Raw genomic sequence first — 14696 nt, 5'->3', positions numbered from 1 at the left:
AAGAACATCGCCTGCGTGGCGTAATGGTTAGCGCATTTGACTTCTAATCAAAAGATTCCGGGTTCGAGTCCCGGCGTGGGTTCTTTGCGGTTTTAGCTCAGTTGGGAGAGCGTCAGACTGAAGGTCTGGAGGTCCTGTGTTCGATCCACAGAAATCGCATACTTTTTTTGCAACATGAATAGGTAGAACTTACTGATTTAGCTCGTGAAGTCAAAGCTGACTCAATTTTTGATCACTGTTGCATTAAAATTTTATTTGTCTATAATCTATAAATAATCCGAGTTACCTTATTTCTCATCCCAGTAGTCGTCTCTGCTGAATCCAGGAAGCGGCTGGAACGGTGGGAGAGAGGCGTCATTATTCGTGTCATCATTATCATTGTAGTCATCGTGAGTTTGTGTGCCAAGTACATCATCTTGTCTAGAGTAAGGCCCCTCTTGGGTCATTTCTTGAGTGTCATTTGTTTGTGAGGTGGGTAGGTTAGAATTTTGTGCTCTGGCTTGCTCCCAAACATCGTCATCTTCAACGTAGTGAACTTCATAGCCTTCACCATCACTGTCGTCGTCGTGATCATTGTCGTCGTCATCTTGCTCGTTTCCAACACTGTCAAAGTATAGTGTGTTACGAGCTTGGCCCACATGGGCCTCACCGAGATCAATATCTTGGTCTCTTGTAGCATTCAGCGTACCCGGGGGCGAGTGGTTCACTGCAGTCGAAGTGGACTCACTGAATGTGCTCGTGGCCATGTCCTTCGCATCGTTGTCAACGGGCACAGTCTTACATCTTATCATGTTCCAAAGTGTCGAGAGCCAATTGAGGAACGACATTGGCTTCGAGAAGTATGCGTTGCTAAAAGTCATGACATCATCCAACGAAATCTTCCTTCCAAGCATGGAAATAAGCTCAAGTCTCAGCTCCAAGTCGCGAATGGAGTAGAACCATTCCCACGCGGTGGTGAGAATGTACATTTCGAGGAGATAAGGCAAGAATGTTATCCATGATGTGACAAGCCATTTGTTCTCCCACAAGCTCGCAATCAAAATAGTGATGATGATGTGGAGACCAAGCATAAACCATGTGAACACTGCCAATGGCAATAGTCTTCTTGAGTAAGACACTTGTCTAGGGCTGGAGGCAGTTCCTTTGAATGTGTGGTAACCAAGGGTGATGCATATCCAGATCATGAATAAGAGCTTGAGTACCACGGTGAAGATAGCTCTGAACTCGTTTTGTTTATGAGCCATGCGCTCAAAATAGTTTCTCAGCATGCCCAAGTCCACTGCATCGACTATAATGTACATTACAATTAGGCAGGCACCAATAAGGCCGTTGTAGAACTTGTATCGCTGCTTGGTCATCTTCACTACAAGCTGGAAGAAGGCCAAGCATGTGAGGAACTGCAGAATGATCAAGGCAATCGGGTACTTTTGCTTATCGTTCACGAGCGAGAGAATATGGATCATGTCCAAGCAGTCTTTGTAGTACTCTTTGCGGGCCAGCAAGGTCACCTGGGCCAAAAGGATGGTAAGGACAATGGAGTAGACGCCCGTAGCAATCTGTGTCATTATCGGCTTCCGCTTATACTTTGGGGAAAGCAAAAACAAGAGAATGAGCATCCAGCACAGGACACACAGTCCCAGAATCATAAAGAGCAAAGCCACAAAGGCGTCGCCGTTGTCTGCAACGTTATAAGGGTTGTTGTGGTAATCCCGTAGCCATCGTTCCAAGTCTGTCTCGTTGAACAGGATGTTGGCGATCTGCTGCTGGAGATCGGGAATCGAGCAGTTGGTCACGTAGTACGCCGGGAGAAAACCCAGCGTGATGTTCCCCAGCCACCCGCCGGTGAAGTACTCCTGGAATCGTAGCGAGCCCGAGGTCAAGGAGTACACCGAGCAGTTTGTCTGGATCCCGTTATTGTTCAGAAGGAAATACACGGAATAGTTGCCCATGGCGCTGCTCAGGAAGTTGGTGTGACCCACAGAGGAAGATTCTAGCAGGGCACTGGCTAAAGTAGGCAAATTTGGCAAATGCAGCCGTCCCCACAAAAACGAGGAACTCATGGGCCTATTTATACTCTTGGGCAGGCGTGCTCGTGTATGGATGCCTTTGGGCAAATTGTTCTATGGAGCCAAGCATGTAGAATTTCTTGGGTGCAGCGGTGCGCATCCTGAGGCTCGGGGATGGTGCGTTTACACTAACTCACGAGAGATTTAGAGGCAGGCACTAGAAGCCGTGGCGTGGGAAGCGAGATCGAGATGCATGGTTTAGACTTATTGATGGTTCAGAACAAATAACCGGGGATTTTCCTCTGTTTATATACCTCTAAGGCGGTCGTGCGGTCTACAAGAAGCGTACGGCTGCAACATTGGAAGCTTTCTCACGCACTCTGATGCTGAAGAGGAGACCTCCACTAAGTGCCTTACAAAGAGGGGCATTATTTGAGGAGCTTCCAGAGAAGTTTATTTTTTGATTCTGTGAACTTCCTGATTGTGAAGTCAGGTGCTAGATTTTGGTTCAAATTTTTGAATGCTTGCGGAGTTACTGCTTCGCTAGCTTCCTCGGACCAATGTAACATCCGGTGCGGCAACCAGGTTACAGCTGCCTTTGTGGTACAGCCGGTGACGGATTCACAAGAATGGAGGAAAACATTGTGGGATTTGGATGATACAGTGCTGCTTCTTTTCCTGAAGACGTAGTTAGGCTGGTTGAATTAGTATCAAACAGTATGAGCTATAGAAATGGTGCGAACTACTTGGGAAAGAGAGGGTTGTATGTTAGTCGACTTGATGACGTTAGATAGATCTGATTGAAATGATTCTGTAGAGTCTTTTCATATTTTGGATGCAAAATTTTTCATGATTTTGTTTTTATGTGGGAATTCTGAAAGGCTACACAAATGTACACTGACGAGCTCGTTTGTCTCAGAAGCGTCGATGGAATGACAATATGATGGAAAATCAGGTAAGGATGGGACATGAGTGAGGTTCTTGTTCTCTGAGAGAAAAAAAGCTGTTACCACTTGTAACAGTCGTATGCAACTGGCACATCGATGCCACTGGTCTTTACGAAGAATGGTTGCAAAAGTAGAGTCAGGTTTTGCGTTAATTGATGTATCATTCCTCAACCAGATATATCAAAGTGCCTTTTGAAAGATACAATCTATATCAAAGTGCTTTTTACAAGATACAAATTCTTTATAAATGAAAAAGTTCGTCATTCAACTTTTGAGATCTCAGGTTGAAAGTGACAGAACAGCTGCGTCTGGGTGATCACAACGTAGTTCAATATCGACTGCTTATTACTCCCTTAATACTGAACCAGTGCTCTTGACATGTACACTGCTTGCTATATCTCTTCTCTATCGATTGGATTTTTGCGTTTCTCCTTTGGTTCAAAAGCAAGAAGCAGTAACCTACAAGGGCTGATATACTGCCTCCCTATTCCTACTATGATGCCCAGGATTTGAATCAAAAAACCTAAAGAATGGACGTTCATAGATTGCCTGTTCAATTTTTCAAACTACTGGCACTTAACTAAAAAAGATTCATTTACATTGATTAGCTAAGCTCAAAATCATCAACTACAAAACGTCAGATCTCTTTGATAAAATAATTTTCGAACGATAATGGGAACAATCTCCAACAGCATTCTTCCCGCATTGTCCAAAGTTCTTGCTTAGCCTATATCTTCATCTTTCCCCATGCTATGCCATAGTCGTACCCGCACCGCACTATCAGCATTAACACTACACTAAGTAGGTTGCATCCTCTCCCACCAAATCATGTCCACGCTAAAAGAATGCCAGGCATTTCTCAAAAGCAATGAGTTGATAAGCGAAGAGCAGCTCAAACATATCAAGCTGCTTCCAGAGAAGGAAAAAGTAGCTTTCATAGACATCATCGCATCTGATCCATCAGAGTACTTGCCTAGACTCGAGCATTTTGGCACCGAGGGAGCTGCCATTGTCCTGTCTGGTCTTCAAGATAAGGATAAGTCGCTTCAAGTCATTGAAATTTGCAAGAAGAAGCTTCGACAGTCATTGACGACTCAGACAGCTGCTCAGTTCTTCCTATCCATCTATGGCAATGTTTCTGCCAAGTATGATATCACTGACCCGCTGCTTATTCCTGTCGTTTTGGAACTTATTTCTGACTCAAAAGAGGAATTGCACGCGGCAGTGGTGTTTTTGGTGGTCAGCTTCTCGAAGAGAGACCCAAAGGGCACCTCAAAGGCTATACAAAGCTATCTATCCAACATTGTGGCCAATACACCACTGCAAATTACACCATCTCAGTATAGTCTGCTCTTTGAGTCATTTGACTTATTCTTTCCTATCTTTCCGGAGCAGCTCAAGACAGTTTACACGTCTGATGGGTGCAAGAACGCCGTCTTATATCAGGCTGCAAGGTTGACGGGCGGATCTGGAGAAGTCGATGGAACCAAGGTCGCTAAGATGCTCAAAGTTGTATCTCTGACGTGCATCGATGAAACGTCAAGGAACTTCAACTCGCAGAATTACCTTAACTTTTTGATTTCAGGCACGGAAATGACCTCATCACCATTGATCATGTCTTACTCCCTTCTATGCATCGTCAAGTTGTGGAATTTCAAACAGATCTCCTCACGTATCTCACAAAGGACAGTCTTGACAAAAGTTATTGGCGTTTTAAAAAATGGTGAGCCTGGAGATGCCAGGCAGGCTATACTAGAGACTCTAGCTTACTTGTCTTTGAGTGGTGGGTGCCGAGAAGAGATCTTCAGAGATGAGAAAGTAACAGAGAAGTTGATAGAGCTACTTGAATCAGAAAAGGACTCATTGAGTTTATATGGTGTTCTCACAGTTTTTTCCAACCTAACGAAGGTGAAAGAGGACCTCGACAACAATGAACGAAGACGCTTACAGTACGCCGCGTCAGCATCAAACCCAGGAAACGAGAATCTTGGTCAAGTGAGTGAAGAAAGCGTCAAGCTATATGACACAAGCTTGATACAAAATCATTGTCTTGTGGGCAAATTCAAGAAACTTGACCTATCGAAGGCCAACATTCTCAAAGAATGTGTTACCATAATTTACCACTTGTCTCGGTCTCCAGAGAACATACTTCAAAGAGCACTTGTTCAACAAGGTGCTCTCGTCTTAATCTTGAAGTACTTGACAGCCACCTCATCTTTGGATAAAAACACAGGCAAAACACAAGGTGTCTCTACAGACGAAGGTGAGATTCTCATCAGAATCAATGCTCTTAGAGCTCTTGCGAGTTTGTGCCTGTCTGTTCATCCCCGACTCGCATTCAACGAATATGATATAACAAGTGCTGTGCCATTCTTGACGGAGCTTTTTGGTGTTGATCTTACGTTTGGGCCGGCCCCCACAAAGAACGCAACCACAGTTTTGGCAAGCTTACTTTCTCATGCTGACAAATTTAGAGCGCTTTTGGCGCTAACCAATTTATGCTCGCAGCCAAACAAGGATTTGAACAATTTCGTTATCAAATGCACATTTGATTCTACATTAAAGAATCTTATCATTGAGAGTACCGTACCCGACATCCAGCGAGCAGCATGGGAGCTTATAAACAATTTAATCCAAGAACCAGCCATGCTAGCGAAGTTCTTCAACCCAGACAACCCAGAAAGCATGAAGAATTTAGATCTTTTGGTAAAAATGCTCCACGCTCAAGACGAAAAACTCCAAGAAGTCATTGCTGGTGTATTAGCAAACAGTACGATGGAGTATGAATTTGTAACTACTGTGATTCTATCTCAAACGCGAATTTTAACTCAAATTAAAACTATTTCGGCGGAAGTCTTGATGGGACAACCTGATGCAAGCGGTTTAATGCTAAGATTGGGTACCTTTCTTGGCAACTTGATGGATGTGGCTGCTTCAAAAGGCAATAACACTTTCAAAGATGATAAAAACTTGCTTCTCGGGTTTGAAGCTGTGATACAGGAAACCAATATACCTGAAGTTTCTGAGCTATTTACTGAACTCATAAAAATGACAATTCAGTAAATGTGATCAAAAATGAAGCAACAGAGTGAAAGTGCTGGTATCGCTAAGCGCGTGGCGGTCGTTTTTCTTGGCTGCTTTTTCAGAATCGACCTTTACTGTAACTGCTTTATGCAATGATGTGAGGAAGTTAGCGTAATTAGTGGAAGCACTTGCAATCTTAGCTGGAAGCAGGTCCTCGATAAGCGCCTCATAGAATTGCGGGATTGGCCCTCCTACGCCATCCACAACCAACTGAATGGCAAAGTGCCCAATGGAGGAAGTGCCGATAATATTTTTTTGAAAAAATTGCACGAGATTTCGAGCTTGCTCTGATATATGAGTGGGAAGCTCTGGCAAAGAATCCATCTTGAGATCGAGATCATTAACTCCTTTTATATGATCACCAAACAAATCTGCCAAAAGCTGTGCGTTTGTTTCGGGGTGAACTCTTACGTATACCGTGGTACCATCACAAAGAATGTAGGCACTTGGAGCCAAAGACTGTGCCGTTAATGGCAAAAACTCAGGCAATTTAATGAAAGAATCCTTCTCTCCTGCCTCAATAGGCATACAATCATCATCTGTAAAAGAGTGCAACTCTGCCAACGCTGGATAGAGATGATATACAAGTCTATCCAAAGGCATGTTCAACATACTGTAAACATCGACCAAGCGTTCATCGATATCAGATTTTGATGAGTCCCGGAGAGCCTTTGATTTGGTAAGGGCCATAATAAATAAAGGCATATGTCTTAACGAGTCAGGAAAGATGAGCTTGTTGGTTAGCGAACGGGAACTGTTATGACTAGTTTCCTCCATTCTCCTGTACTGGGCGTACACATCGACAAGCTTACTACTAATGGAGCTTCTCAATTCGACAATCAGCTCTTTACCAACAAAGGATAATGTATCTCTGACAAGGGCAGCAACAACACCATCCTGATCCACAAAATTGAACACGTCCTCGAGACGTTCACTCACAGCACACACTAGATTCATGACACGAACCTTTCTAACACCTTGAGGATCGGTGTATAGCAAAGCTGCCTGCAAATGACAATCATATTTGGTATTCAATGTTCCATCATACTCAAGAAGTATGGTAAAGGTCTGATCTTCATTGAGAATGGGAATGATAGGATCCAGTGTGGAGTTGACTAGACCGATGATACCTCCTTCGGAACTGGGAAAGCCATAGTACTGAGCAACTTGAAGGCCATTCGAGCAACGGAGCTTAAGCTGACCCTGATAGCCTCGTGATGATTCAACAGACCGAACAATCTGGGCTGTAAGTGCACGACTATCTCTCTCAAAATCGAACTCACTCCATTTTACCATTTTACCGCCTGTCACCGACGCTAACCAGCCGATATTCGAGACATCGACAGGAGTCTGAGACACCGCAAAAACATCTAAACCAACATTTTGTGCTATCATGTCCTTGGCCAAAAGCTTATAATATTCATTGTCAACTGAATAGAGTCTTTTCTCAACATCTGCGGTTGGGTTTCTACCGACAGTGTTGTTCAGCTTCAATTTTGACCCACCAGGTCCCCAGGATGGTAAAGTAGATAAGATTGCAATGATCTTACCTCCTCCAACTGCATCAAGAGCCATAGCAGCAGCTCTAAGAGCGACAGCAAAGCAAGGCTCTGGGTCGTGGAGAGTTTTGCCTGAACCTAAAGACTCTAAGTTGTGGAGGGCATCTTCAATAACCATCCCACTTTCTTCAGGATCAGCGAATAGGCCATCATAAAACGGCACAAATGGATCATCCAAATCACCGGAGATATAAATATGAGTAGCCTCTAACGATGGAGACAAGTTGAAGAAATGGGTGGCTTTGTCGAACATAATGATGGCAAACTTCTGTGGGCGGCGTTCCTGACCAGCACTCTGTTCGTCGTAGTCAAAGAGGGTTGCACGAATAGCGTCAGCAACCAACATATTCAACTGCTTATTTATGCTATGCTGGCAGATATCGACCAAGAAGACATGATGCAATGGCTCGGGCGTTTTTTCGGCACCGCCAACGTTGTAGTAGTCCGGTACTATGAGATCGTAGACACCGAGACGCAACTCTGGTCTGTGACCTCTGTCGACTCGCTGTCCGTACAGATCGACTGGAGCAACATATTCATGCGGCAACAAGTTGTTGGGGAACTGACATATATTGCACACAAACCTGCCTTGGATGTTGTGCACCATAAAAGGGTTAATATATGTTCTACATCTTCGACAACGAGGAGGGCCGATATCCTCGGGATCCACACCCAGTTCCTGCCCCAAACGAGACATGTCCACTGTTGGAATGGGCTCTTCCGAGGTTAGCTGCGGAGCAAAAGGACGGATGGTCACTGCCATGGGTAGTCTCGTAGCCTTCCGTAATTGCTCCAGCTCAGGAACATTGTAGAAGGTGGAGCGCATATGCTTCGGCGTAGCTGTAGACTGATCCACAGCAAAGTATTGTGTTCCAGCAAATGGAGGGACAACGTTTTCAAACGAAAGGAAGGGCTTAGTACCAATGCAATTGCCTTCTTGGTCGTATAGCAAAGTGGTGTACTCAGTTTCGTGATCATGACGAGCTTTGCATAGAGACAAAGGGGAGTCAGAACTTGGAGTATGAGGAGTTCCCAGAACATCGAACTGTGTTTCATGTAGTGGCTCATTGGCGTTCAACATGTTCAGGTACTCGGTTCTTGGCTGAGCAGGGGTGATGGTGTTTGGCCCAAACTGGGCTGAATTGTCGAAGTGCTGCTGCTGCTGCTGCTGCTGCTGCTGTTGTTGCTGAAAAGCATGGGCAGGGTACCGCTGAGACTGCTGGGTCGCAAATTCATCATGTCCTTCGAATTGTGGTGGTGGAGGAGCTACTGGCGCAAAAGATGCTTGTGCTTGTTGATTCACTTGATTCACATCGAAGAATGCCCTTTGGGGTCTTTTCTTTTTTTTGCCGTCTAGTGAGACATTTTGGATTTCAGATGCAAGTTCCTCGGGCGTGGCCATCAGAAAGTTTTAGGTGAGCTCTTTCTGAAGGTGAGTTGTGGCAGAGTCTTGTGTGAAAGTTCGAAGTTTTCTAAATGCAATTTTCGGTATGTAGATCGCGATTCCTCGGTAGGTAACTAGTGAGAGAAAATGGAACAAAGAACAAATGAGAAATGAGAAAATAGTCTTAAATACCATGCTCCAATGTTTGACTTGACAGAATATTATTTCTATATGTTACTTTCTTTGGTCTTTATAGTGTGCATCCATATATAAGCACTTAGTGCTTGTGATTTAAAGTAGTATTTTCGCAGCCATTTTACAAACCCATTTAGAAATGTTCACAGTACTGAGAAACAAAAAAACAATTATGGATGACGAAATCGTCTTTTCTGAAATCTATTCCCTTTGGAATTTATGTAATTGTCAAGGTTGTACTTACGTGGTGCTGAGAAGCCATTGTGATTTTACATTTTACATCAAAATGGTCATGTACTGATTTTTTACTACGACGCTATCCCATCACTATTTCGACTCTTTTACGTTTGAATTATTTGTTTCTTTATGTTGCGATTAAACAATTCAGAAATGACCTTGTCGTGACTGGACCTCGGGAGGATCTCAATGAAGCATTATATATCGTTAAGTCTGCACTAGCGGTAGTGAAGTACATAGAGGTTTTGTTGTTTTTGAAATATGTGCAATGACAGGCTTCTCCTTCTCCAAGTCTTCAAGTTTTGTCAAGACACAAGTTCTGTTGGACTCTGCTCGAGTACAGAGTACATGTATGATCCGCCTCTTTTAAGCATCGATGCCGTGATAGACACTGAGCGGTTGAAGCCAGGCCAATTGATTTCACATAAGCAAGAATTCGAAAGTGTCAAAGTCTCAATTGATTTTTCTTAGAGCCTATTCATGCGATGATCATTATTATCAGAGAACATGTTGCCAGCTCAAGGAAGATCATTGACTAAAGCTGGAACCCTGAGCCCATACGGAACGCACAGATTGCTAAATACATGCTGCAACAACATTCATAATTATAGTATAGAATATGAGTCCTCTTGTTGATTTTGGTATCTCTATTAAGTATGTCTCATTGTATCAACATTTTCAGGATATTTTTGTGAGAAAGAGACCAGAATAGGACCATCAGTAAGTTTCATTTATACTTATTTCATTGTGATGATTATAAAAACTTGATGTCAAAAAAAGTTAGTAGCCGATCGCCATTGTAGCGACGCATCGATCAATTATCTAAGGGCCACTCTTTGGAGAAGCCCCAGAGAGTTAACCAAAACATCTACATAATGCATCCCTTTACAGTATATATGTCCAGAAGTTTCTCCCAAATGATTGAATCATCGACAATCAAGAAAAGTTTGGTGAATCATTCTCTCTTCATTTTCACTGCTCCAAAAGCTCCCTCCAGTAAATAGCCTGCTTTTTAAGCGGCGCGATTCAAGCCCCCAAAACACGAGTAGATGCATCGTATGCGGCCTACGAATCAACAACCTCCACGCACAATTTACACAAAAAATGGACACCAGAGGTGATTCTACAAGACACCAAAATAACTTGGAACTCAAAACACAAACTAAAACTGATTTTATTTTCACTACCACTTTGAAGGTCTGGAACACTGGGAATCGGCCCCACTCTGTCGTATCACGTGATCCAAGCCTCGTGGCGCGGCCCTTAAGCCAAACGGGCTTTTCGTTCTTCTTCGATCCCTAAACTTCCTCTCATCAACTATCTAGTACACACATCTAGTTCATTCGCTATCTACTCCTGATAGATCACCAAAAAATGAGTATGCTCTGGATTCTTTACATCGCTGCCGCAATGGCCGCTGACCCGGGGATCGCTCCCATCGGTAACGGAAACCAAAGAACAACAGAGACTACAGCGCCTCCAGCTGGAATTCAAGTGCTTACAGCAACCACCAATACACCTACAACGGCTGCTGCTTTGACTGATACGGCTGCTACGACCCCTGCTGCTGGAGCCACAACGCCAACGACCAATACTGCTACAACCGGCACCGCTACAACCGGCACCGCTACAACTGGCACCGCTACAACTGGCACCGCTACAACAGGAACTGCTACAACCGGCACGGCCACTACGCCAACAACGGCCACAACACCCAAAGAGGCTACTACCCCAACTACCGCCACCACTCCAGCTGCTGGTGCGGCTACTACGCCAACAACTACTGGCACTGGAACGAAAACAAAAACAGACAATACCTCCACCATGAACGCTTCCCAGTTGTCCGTCTGGAAAATCACCAACACCATGAACTCAGCCGACCTCGTTGCTTGGTCTGCTGCACAAACTGCTGAAACAGGCACTATCACGCCTACTACCGCTCCAGCTGCTGCCGTTACTAGTAATGCAGGTCCTCCAGACCCTACTGGATCCGACAGAGCAACCCAGGCTCCTCCACCTCCGGGTCTCTCTTATATCACCACGTACAGACCCAGAACCTCTCAACCAGCCCAGGCTGCTGCTGCCACGCCAAAGGCCTCTGGATCTGGATCATCGTCTGGATCAGGCTCGAGCTCCTCCACTTCCTTCGCTGCTGGAGCCCCCTCACTCGCTTTCTCGGGCGCCCAGCTCTCTTGGCTTGCGTCTGGCCTCTTTTTGCTCGGATATGCTATCTAAAAGCTTGACTTTTGTTAATATACGCTCGGTTTTCTTGTACTCCTTGGTTGCAAGTTGTAGACGTACTGCAGATAGTCCCGCTGCGATATCAAAGGCGCCCTAGGTAGCTTACAGCCGTCTCTACCATCTTCTCTAGCCTCCCTAATGCTTCTCCCGAGATTGGGTCTTTTGCCCTTGAGGCCTTTGAGCATTTCATCCCGTCTCCATAATAATCCATTTCTTTATCCAACATCCTTCACGGACCTTGCTTCAAAGATAGAACAGCATCTTAGGAAGTCTCCATCTGAAGAAAATGTTCTAAATGCATTGACTGCCTTGAGAGACTTTCAAAGCTCAGTTCACGAAAGTGACAAATTCGAGACAGATCCTGTGAACAAAAAGCTCTCGGAAGAGATTTCTCACATTTTGCTAGATGAGAAAGTTGACTTCTCCTCAGACCTTTTGCGCAAAATACTACTTCTAAAACTTCCTCCCAAATGGTCTGTTTCAATTCTTCAAAACTATTATGAGAGGAATCCAAAAGCAACTGTTGACAGGGAAACCGCTTTAATTCCATTTCGTCACAGTTTGCTCGACGGGGACCTTCAGAATGCCTTGAAAATCACTGATATAACTACAGGACACCCTAATTACATTTCCCAGAAGGATTCACAGATGCGGAAGGGCATCTACAAGCTTGCAGCCACAGCTATAGCTGTTACTTTTTTTTCGAAAGTTGGAGTAAACCAGGTCATTGAGTGGGGTTGGCTCTCTTCTACTTGGAAACACTTGAGTTCACTTAATGCTATGATATTGACCTATATATTGAATTCGAGTTTCTTTGTTACCATCGTCAAGTTCGGCCGTCAAAAGAGTGCTGCTGGCGGCGATTTTTTGACCTGGCAAAAAGGCACGTTCTATACCCATTGGTATAAGCATGCAGATGAGATGAACATGTGTGCCAGGATCATGCAAGCAGACTTATGGCTCAACGGTGGCCTTGAAAATACGCCCAGTCTTATACAAGAGCTTTGCAGAAAGGATGATTCTCTCGATACAGGTCGGAATCCAGTTGCAAAGTACAATCGCGATGGAAAGAAAGTTCGTTTGCTCGAGCCCAAGGACAACATTGAGGATTTGAAGATGCAAGCTTACTGGATGAGCGGAGGTGATGGCTTTGAGTGGGTCGAGCCTGACCAGGATCCAGCAGAAATCATTTGGAGAATGCATTTGGAGAAACTCCGTAGGCCGCAAGTGGGAGCGGGAGATCAAAAGAATCTCAAATGGGCCGAGGAGCTTATCGAGCCCCCTCAGCAGCCTCCTCAACAGCAGGTGTAAATAGAATAGACAACGCCAAAGATACCTTATTCATCGCTGATCACAACATTCTTGCTGCTAGGTACTAGTCTGACCTCCATGCTCAATCCTTGTGCTAACTCCCACCAAGGCTCACAGCGAGTCCATGCCAGAGTGAACAAGTTATCGTCAGACTCCCATTTTTTCTTTGTAATGCCTACAGGAAGATGGATCATTTCTGGTTCGTCGAAGTCGAACTCGGAGGCCCCTTTCTCCTTCTTCTGCTTTATATCTTGTTCAAGTGCAGCATCAATGCGTTCAGCCTTATTCAACTCATTGACGTCTTTCAATGGGCCGTTTAAGAGTTCTGTAAAATTAGCTCTGTTATTAAGCTTGAGCTCTGGATAAAACTGATGCTGGTGGCTCCAAGAAGGCAACGCAAACTTGAACTCAACATCTTTCCCTGTTCCGTCTGGGTTTAACGAAATATTAAATTTACGTATTTCATCTTGCTCCAGACGCGCTTCCCTTTTCTTTGCGAGCCTTTCGTTATCTAATCTCCTTCTTAAAAGCTCAATCCAGTAGCCGTATGACATTGGCTCATACCACTCAATGGCGCCAAACCACCAACTTGGATTGTCTCCATTACGAATGGCCCAGTTACGCCATTCACGAGCCTCCTCAACCCACGGGTCATATGGGAGCGGAAATCGAAGACTTTCAATGGCAGAAGAAGTCACTAAGAGCAGGCCCGTAATCTTGCGAGCCGCCATTGTGGAGTATGTCCTGAAAGCCAGTTCTCCAAACTTGGGGATTCTTCGACACAAAAGTGTGAGCCCGAAGAGAGCTTGCAAAGAAATGACACATGCTAAAGCTGCCTTATTGTCTGCAGCAGGCAAAATAGGCGTCAAATGATGGAGTGCTACACTCGGATTTGTAGGGAAAAGATCCAGAAGCGAGACATCTTCGTTTTCCTCCAGATCGCCCTCAATGATTCTGTCTTTACCAATTCCCTCTTGGCTCATTCCAGCAGGAAGCTTGGGGGACTCTGGACATGGCACTTTCGCAGATTCTTGATCACATTGTTGTGGGAAACGAGAATTGATCTGGGCCCTGAACCACGATGTTAACATCAGATTAGAAATGTGTGGAGATGCAGAATTGAGAGTCGTTGATGAAAAAACGGTTGAAGTTAAAGAAGAAACAGCACGAATAGTGAACGGAAGGCGTTTTGTAAGTGATAGTGTTGATGTTGTATGTAATGTGCAGGATGGAGTTCGAAAGCAATTCTACTAGAGTCTATTAAACTACTGAAATTTAAAAATTAATACTAAACTTAGTTAAATTACTATTAAGGAAATTAAGATCTTGCAACTTCCACCTTGAGCTTGTTTTCTTGGTGCACTCGCTAACTGAAGAGGTCGTGAGACATAAAGAAGCGTTCAGAATCAGTAGAGGGGCCGTGCCAGTGACCATGAATAAGCGTTTATGCCCCGATTTTCAGTTATTTTGAAAGAATCAAAGTATCTCACGTATGTTCGCAAACAATCGCTTCATCTTCGTAGCAAAATCACTACAGGCATTCACCTCTCATAATGCGAACAATACTATTGGTGGATTTGCCATGAAAACCAAACGGACACATTTACAAAACTTACGCATCACAACTGCCATTGTAATTGTGGACATCGTGATGAAAATCACAAATAGATCATTTTTGTTATATCTATTGCACAATGCTAATATAGGCGGGTGATAGTCACCGCCGCCTTTG

At 44.3% G+C, this 14696-nt stretch overlaps 6 protein-coding genes and 2 non-coding genes across 8 annotated transcripts; 5 read left to right on the top strand and 3 right to left on the bottom strand. All coding sequences in view use genetic code 12, as the record gives it.

Moving 5' to 3' along the window:
* Positions 1-9: 9 nt before the first annotated feature.
* On the top strand, positions 10-82 carry CJI96_0005305. The gene has a single exon. It is a non-coding gene; the product is annotated as a tRNA-Arg (tRNA).
* Positions 83-86: 4 nt separating this feature from the next.
* CJI96_0005304 lies at positions 87-159 on the top strand. Its single transcript has one exon. It is a non-coding gene; the product is annotated as a tRNA-Phe (tRNA).
* A 128-nt stretch (positions 160-287) lies between these two features.
* On the bottom strand, positions 288-1949 carry DFG16 (Dfg16p; the record flags this gene model as incomplete). The annotated part of the gene is made up of 1 exon (XM_029036303.2): positions 288-1949. The coding sequence occupies one exon, from the start codon at positions 1947-1949 to the stop codon at positions 288-290; it is 1662 nt and encodes a 553-aa protein (XP_028889194.2).
* A 1832-nt stretch (positions 1950-3781) lies between these two features.
* CJI96_0005302 (uncharacterized protein) lies at positions 3782-6016 on the top strand (the record flags this gene model as incomplete). The annotated part of the gene is made up of 1 exon (XM_029036302.2): positions 3782-6016. The coding sequence occupies one exon, from the start codon at positions 3782-3784 to the stop codon at positions 6014-6016; it is 2235 nt and encodes a 744-aa protein (XP_028889193.2).
* A 6-nt stretch (positions 6017-6022) lies between these two features.
* On the bottom strand, positions 6023-8998 carry CJI96_0005301 (uncharacterized protein; the record flags this gene model as incomplete). Its single annotated transcript, XM_029036301.2, has 1 exon — positions 6023-8998. One exon carries the CDS (start codon positions 8996-8998, stop codon positions 6023-6025), a length of 2976 nt encoding a protein of 991 aa, XP_028889192.1.
* A 1788-nt stretch (positions 8999-10786) lies between these two features.
* PGA33 (Pga33p) lies at positions 10787-11647 on the top strand (the record flags this gene model as incomplete). The annotated part of the gene is made up of 1 exon (XM_029036300.2): positions 10787-11647. The coding sequence occupies one exon, from the start codon at positions 10787-10789 to the stop codon at positions 11645-11647; it is 861 nt and encodes a 286-aa protein (XP_028889191.2).
* Positions 11648-11791: 144 nt separating this feature from the next.
* On the top strand, positions 11792-12964 carry CJI96_0005299 (uncharacterized protein; the record flags this gene model as incomplete). Its single annotated transcript, XM_029036299.2, has 1 exon — positions 11792-12964. The coding sequence occupies one exon, from the start codon at positions 11792-11794 to the stop codon at positions 12962-12964; it is 1173 nt and encodes a 390-aa protein (XP_028889190.1).
* A 26-nt stretch (positions 12965-12990) lies between these two features.
* CJI96_0005298 (uncharacterized protein) lies at positions 12991-14055 on the bottom strand (the record flags this gene model as incomplete). Its single annotated transcript, XM_029036298.2, has 1 exon — positions 12991-14055. One exon carries the CDS (start codon positions 14053-14055, stop codon positions 12991-12993), a length of 1065 nt encoding a protein of 354 aa, XP_028889189.2.
* Positions 14056-14696: the final 641 nt, after the last annotated feature.

Source organism: Candidozyma auris, chromosome 7, assembly GCF_003013715.1.
Source record: "Candidozyma auris chromosome 7, complete sequence".
NCBI classification, from domain to species: domain Eukaryota; kingdom Fungi; phylum Ascomycota; class Pichiomycetes; order Serinales; family Metschnikowiaceae; genus Candidozyma; species Candidozyma auris.
This window is presented reverse-complemented; position numbering and strand designations above follow the sequence as displayed.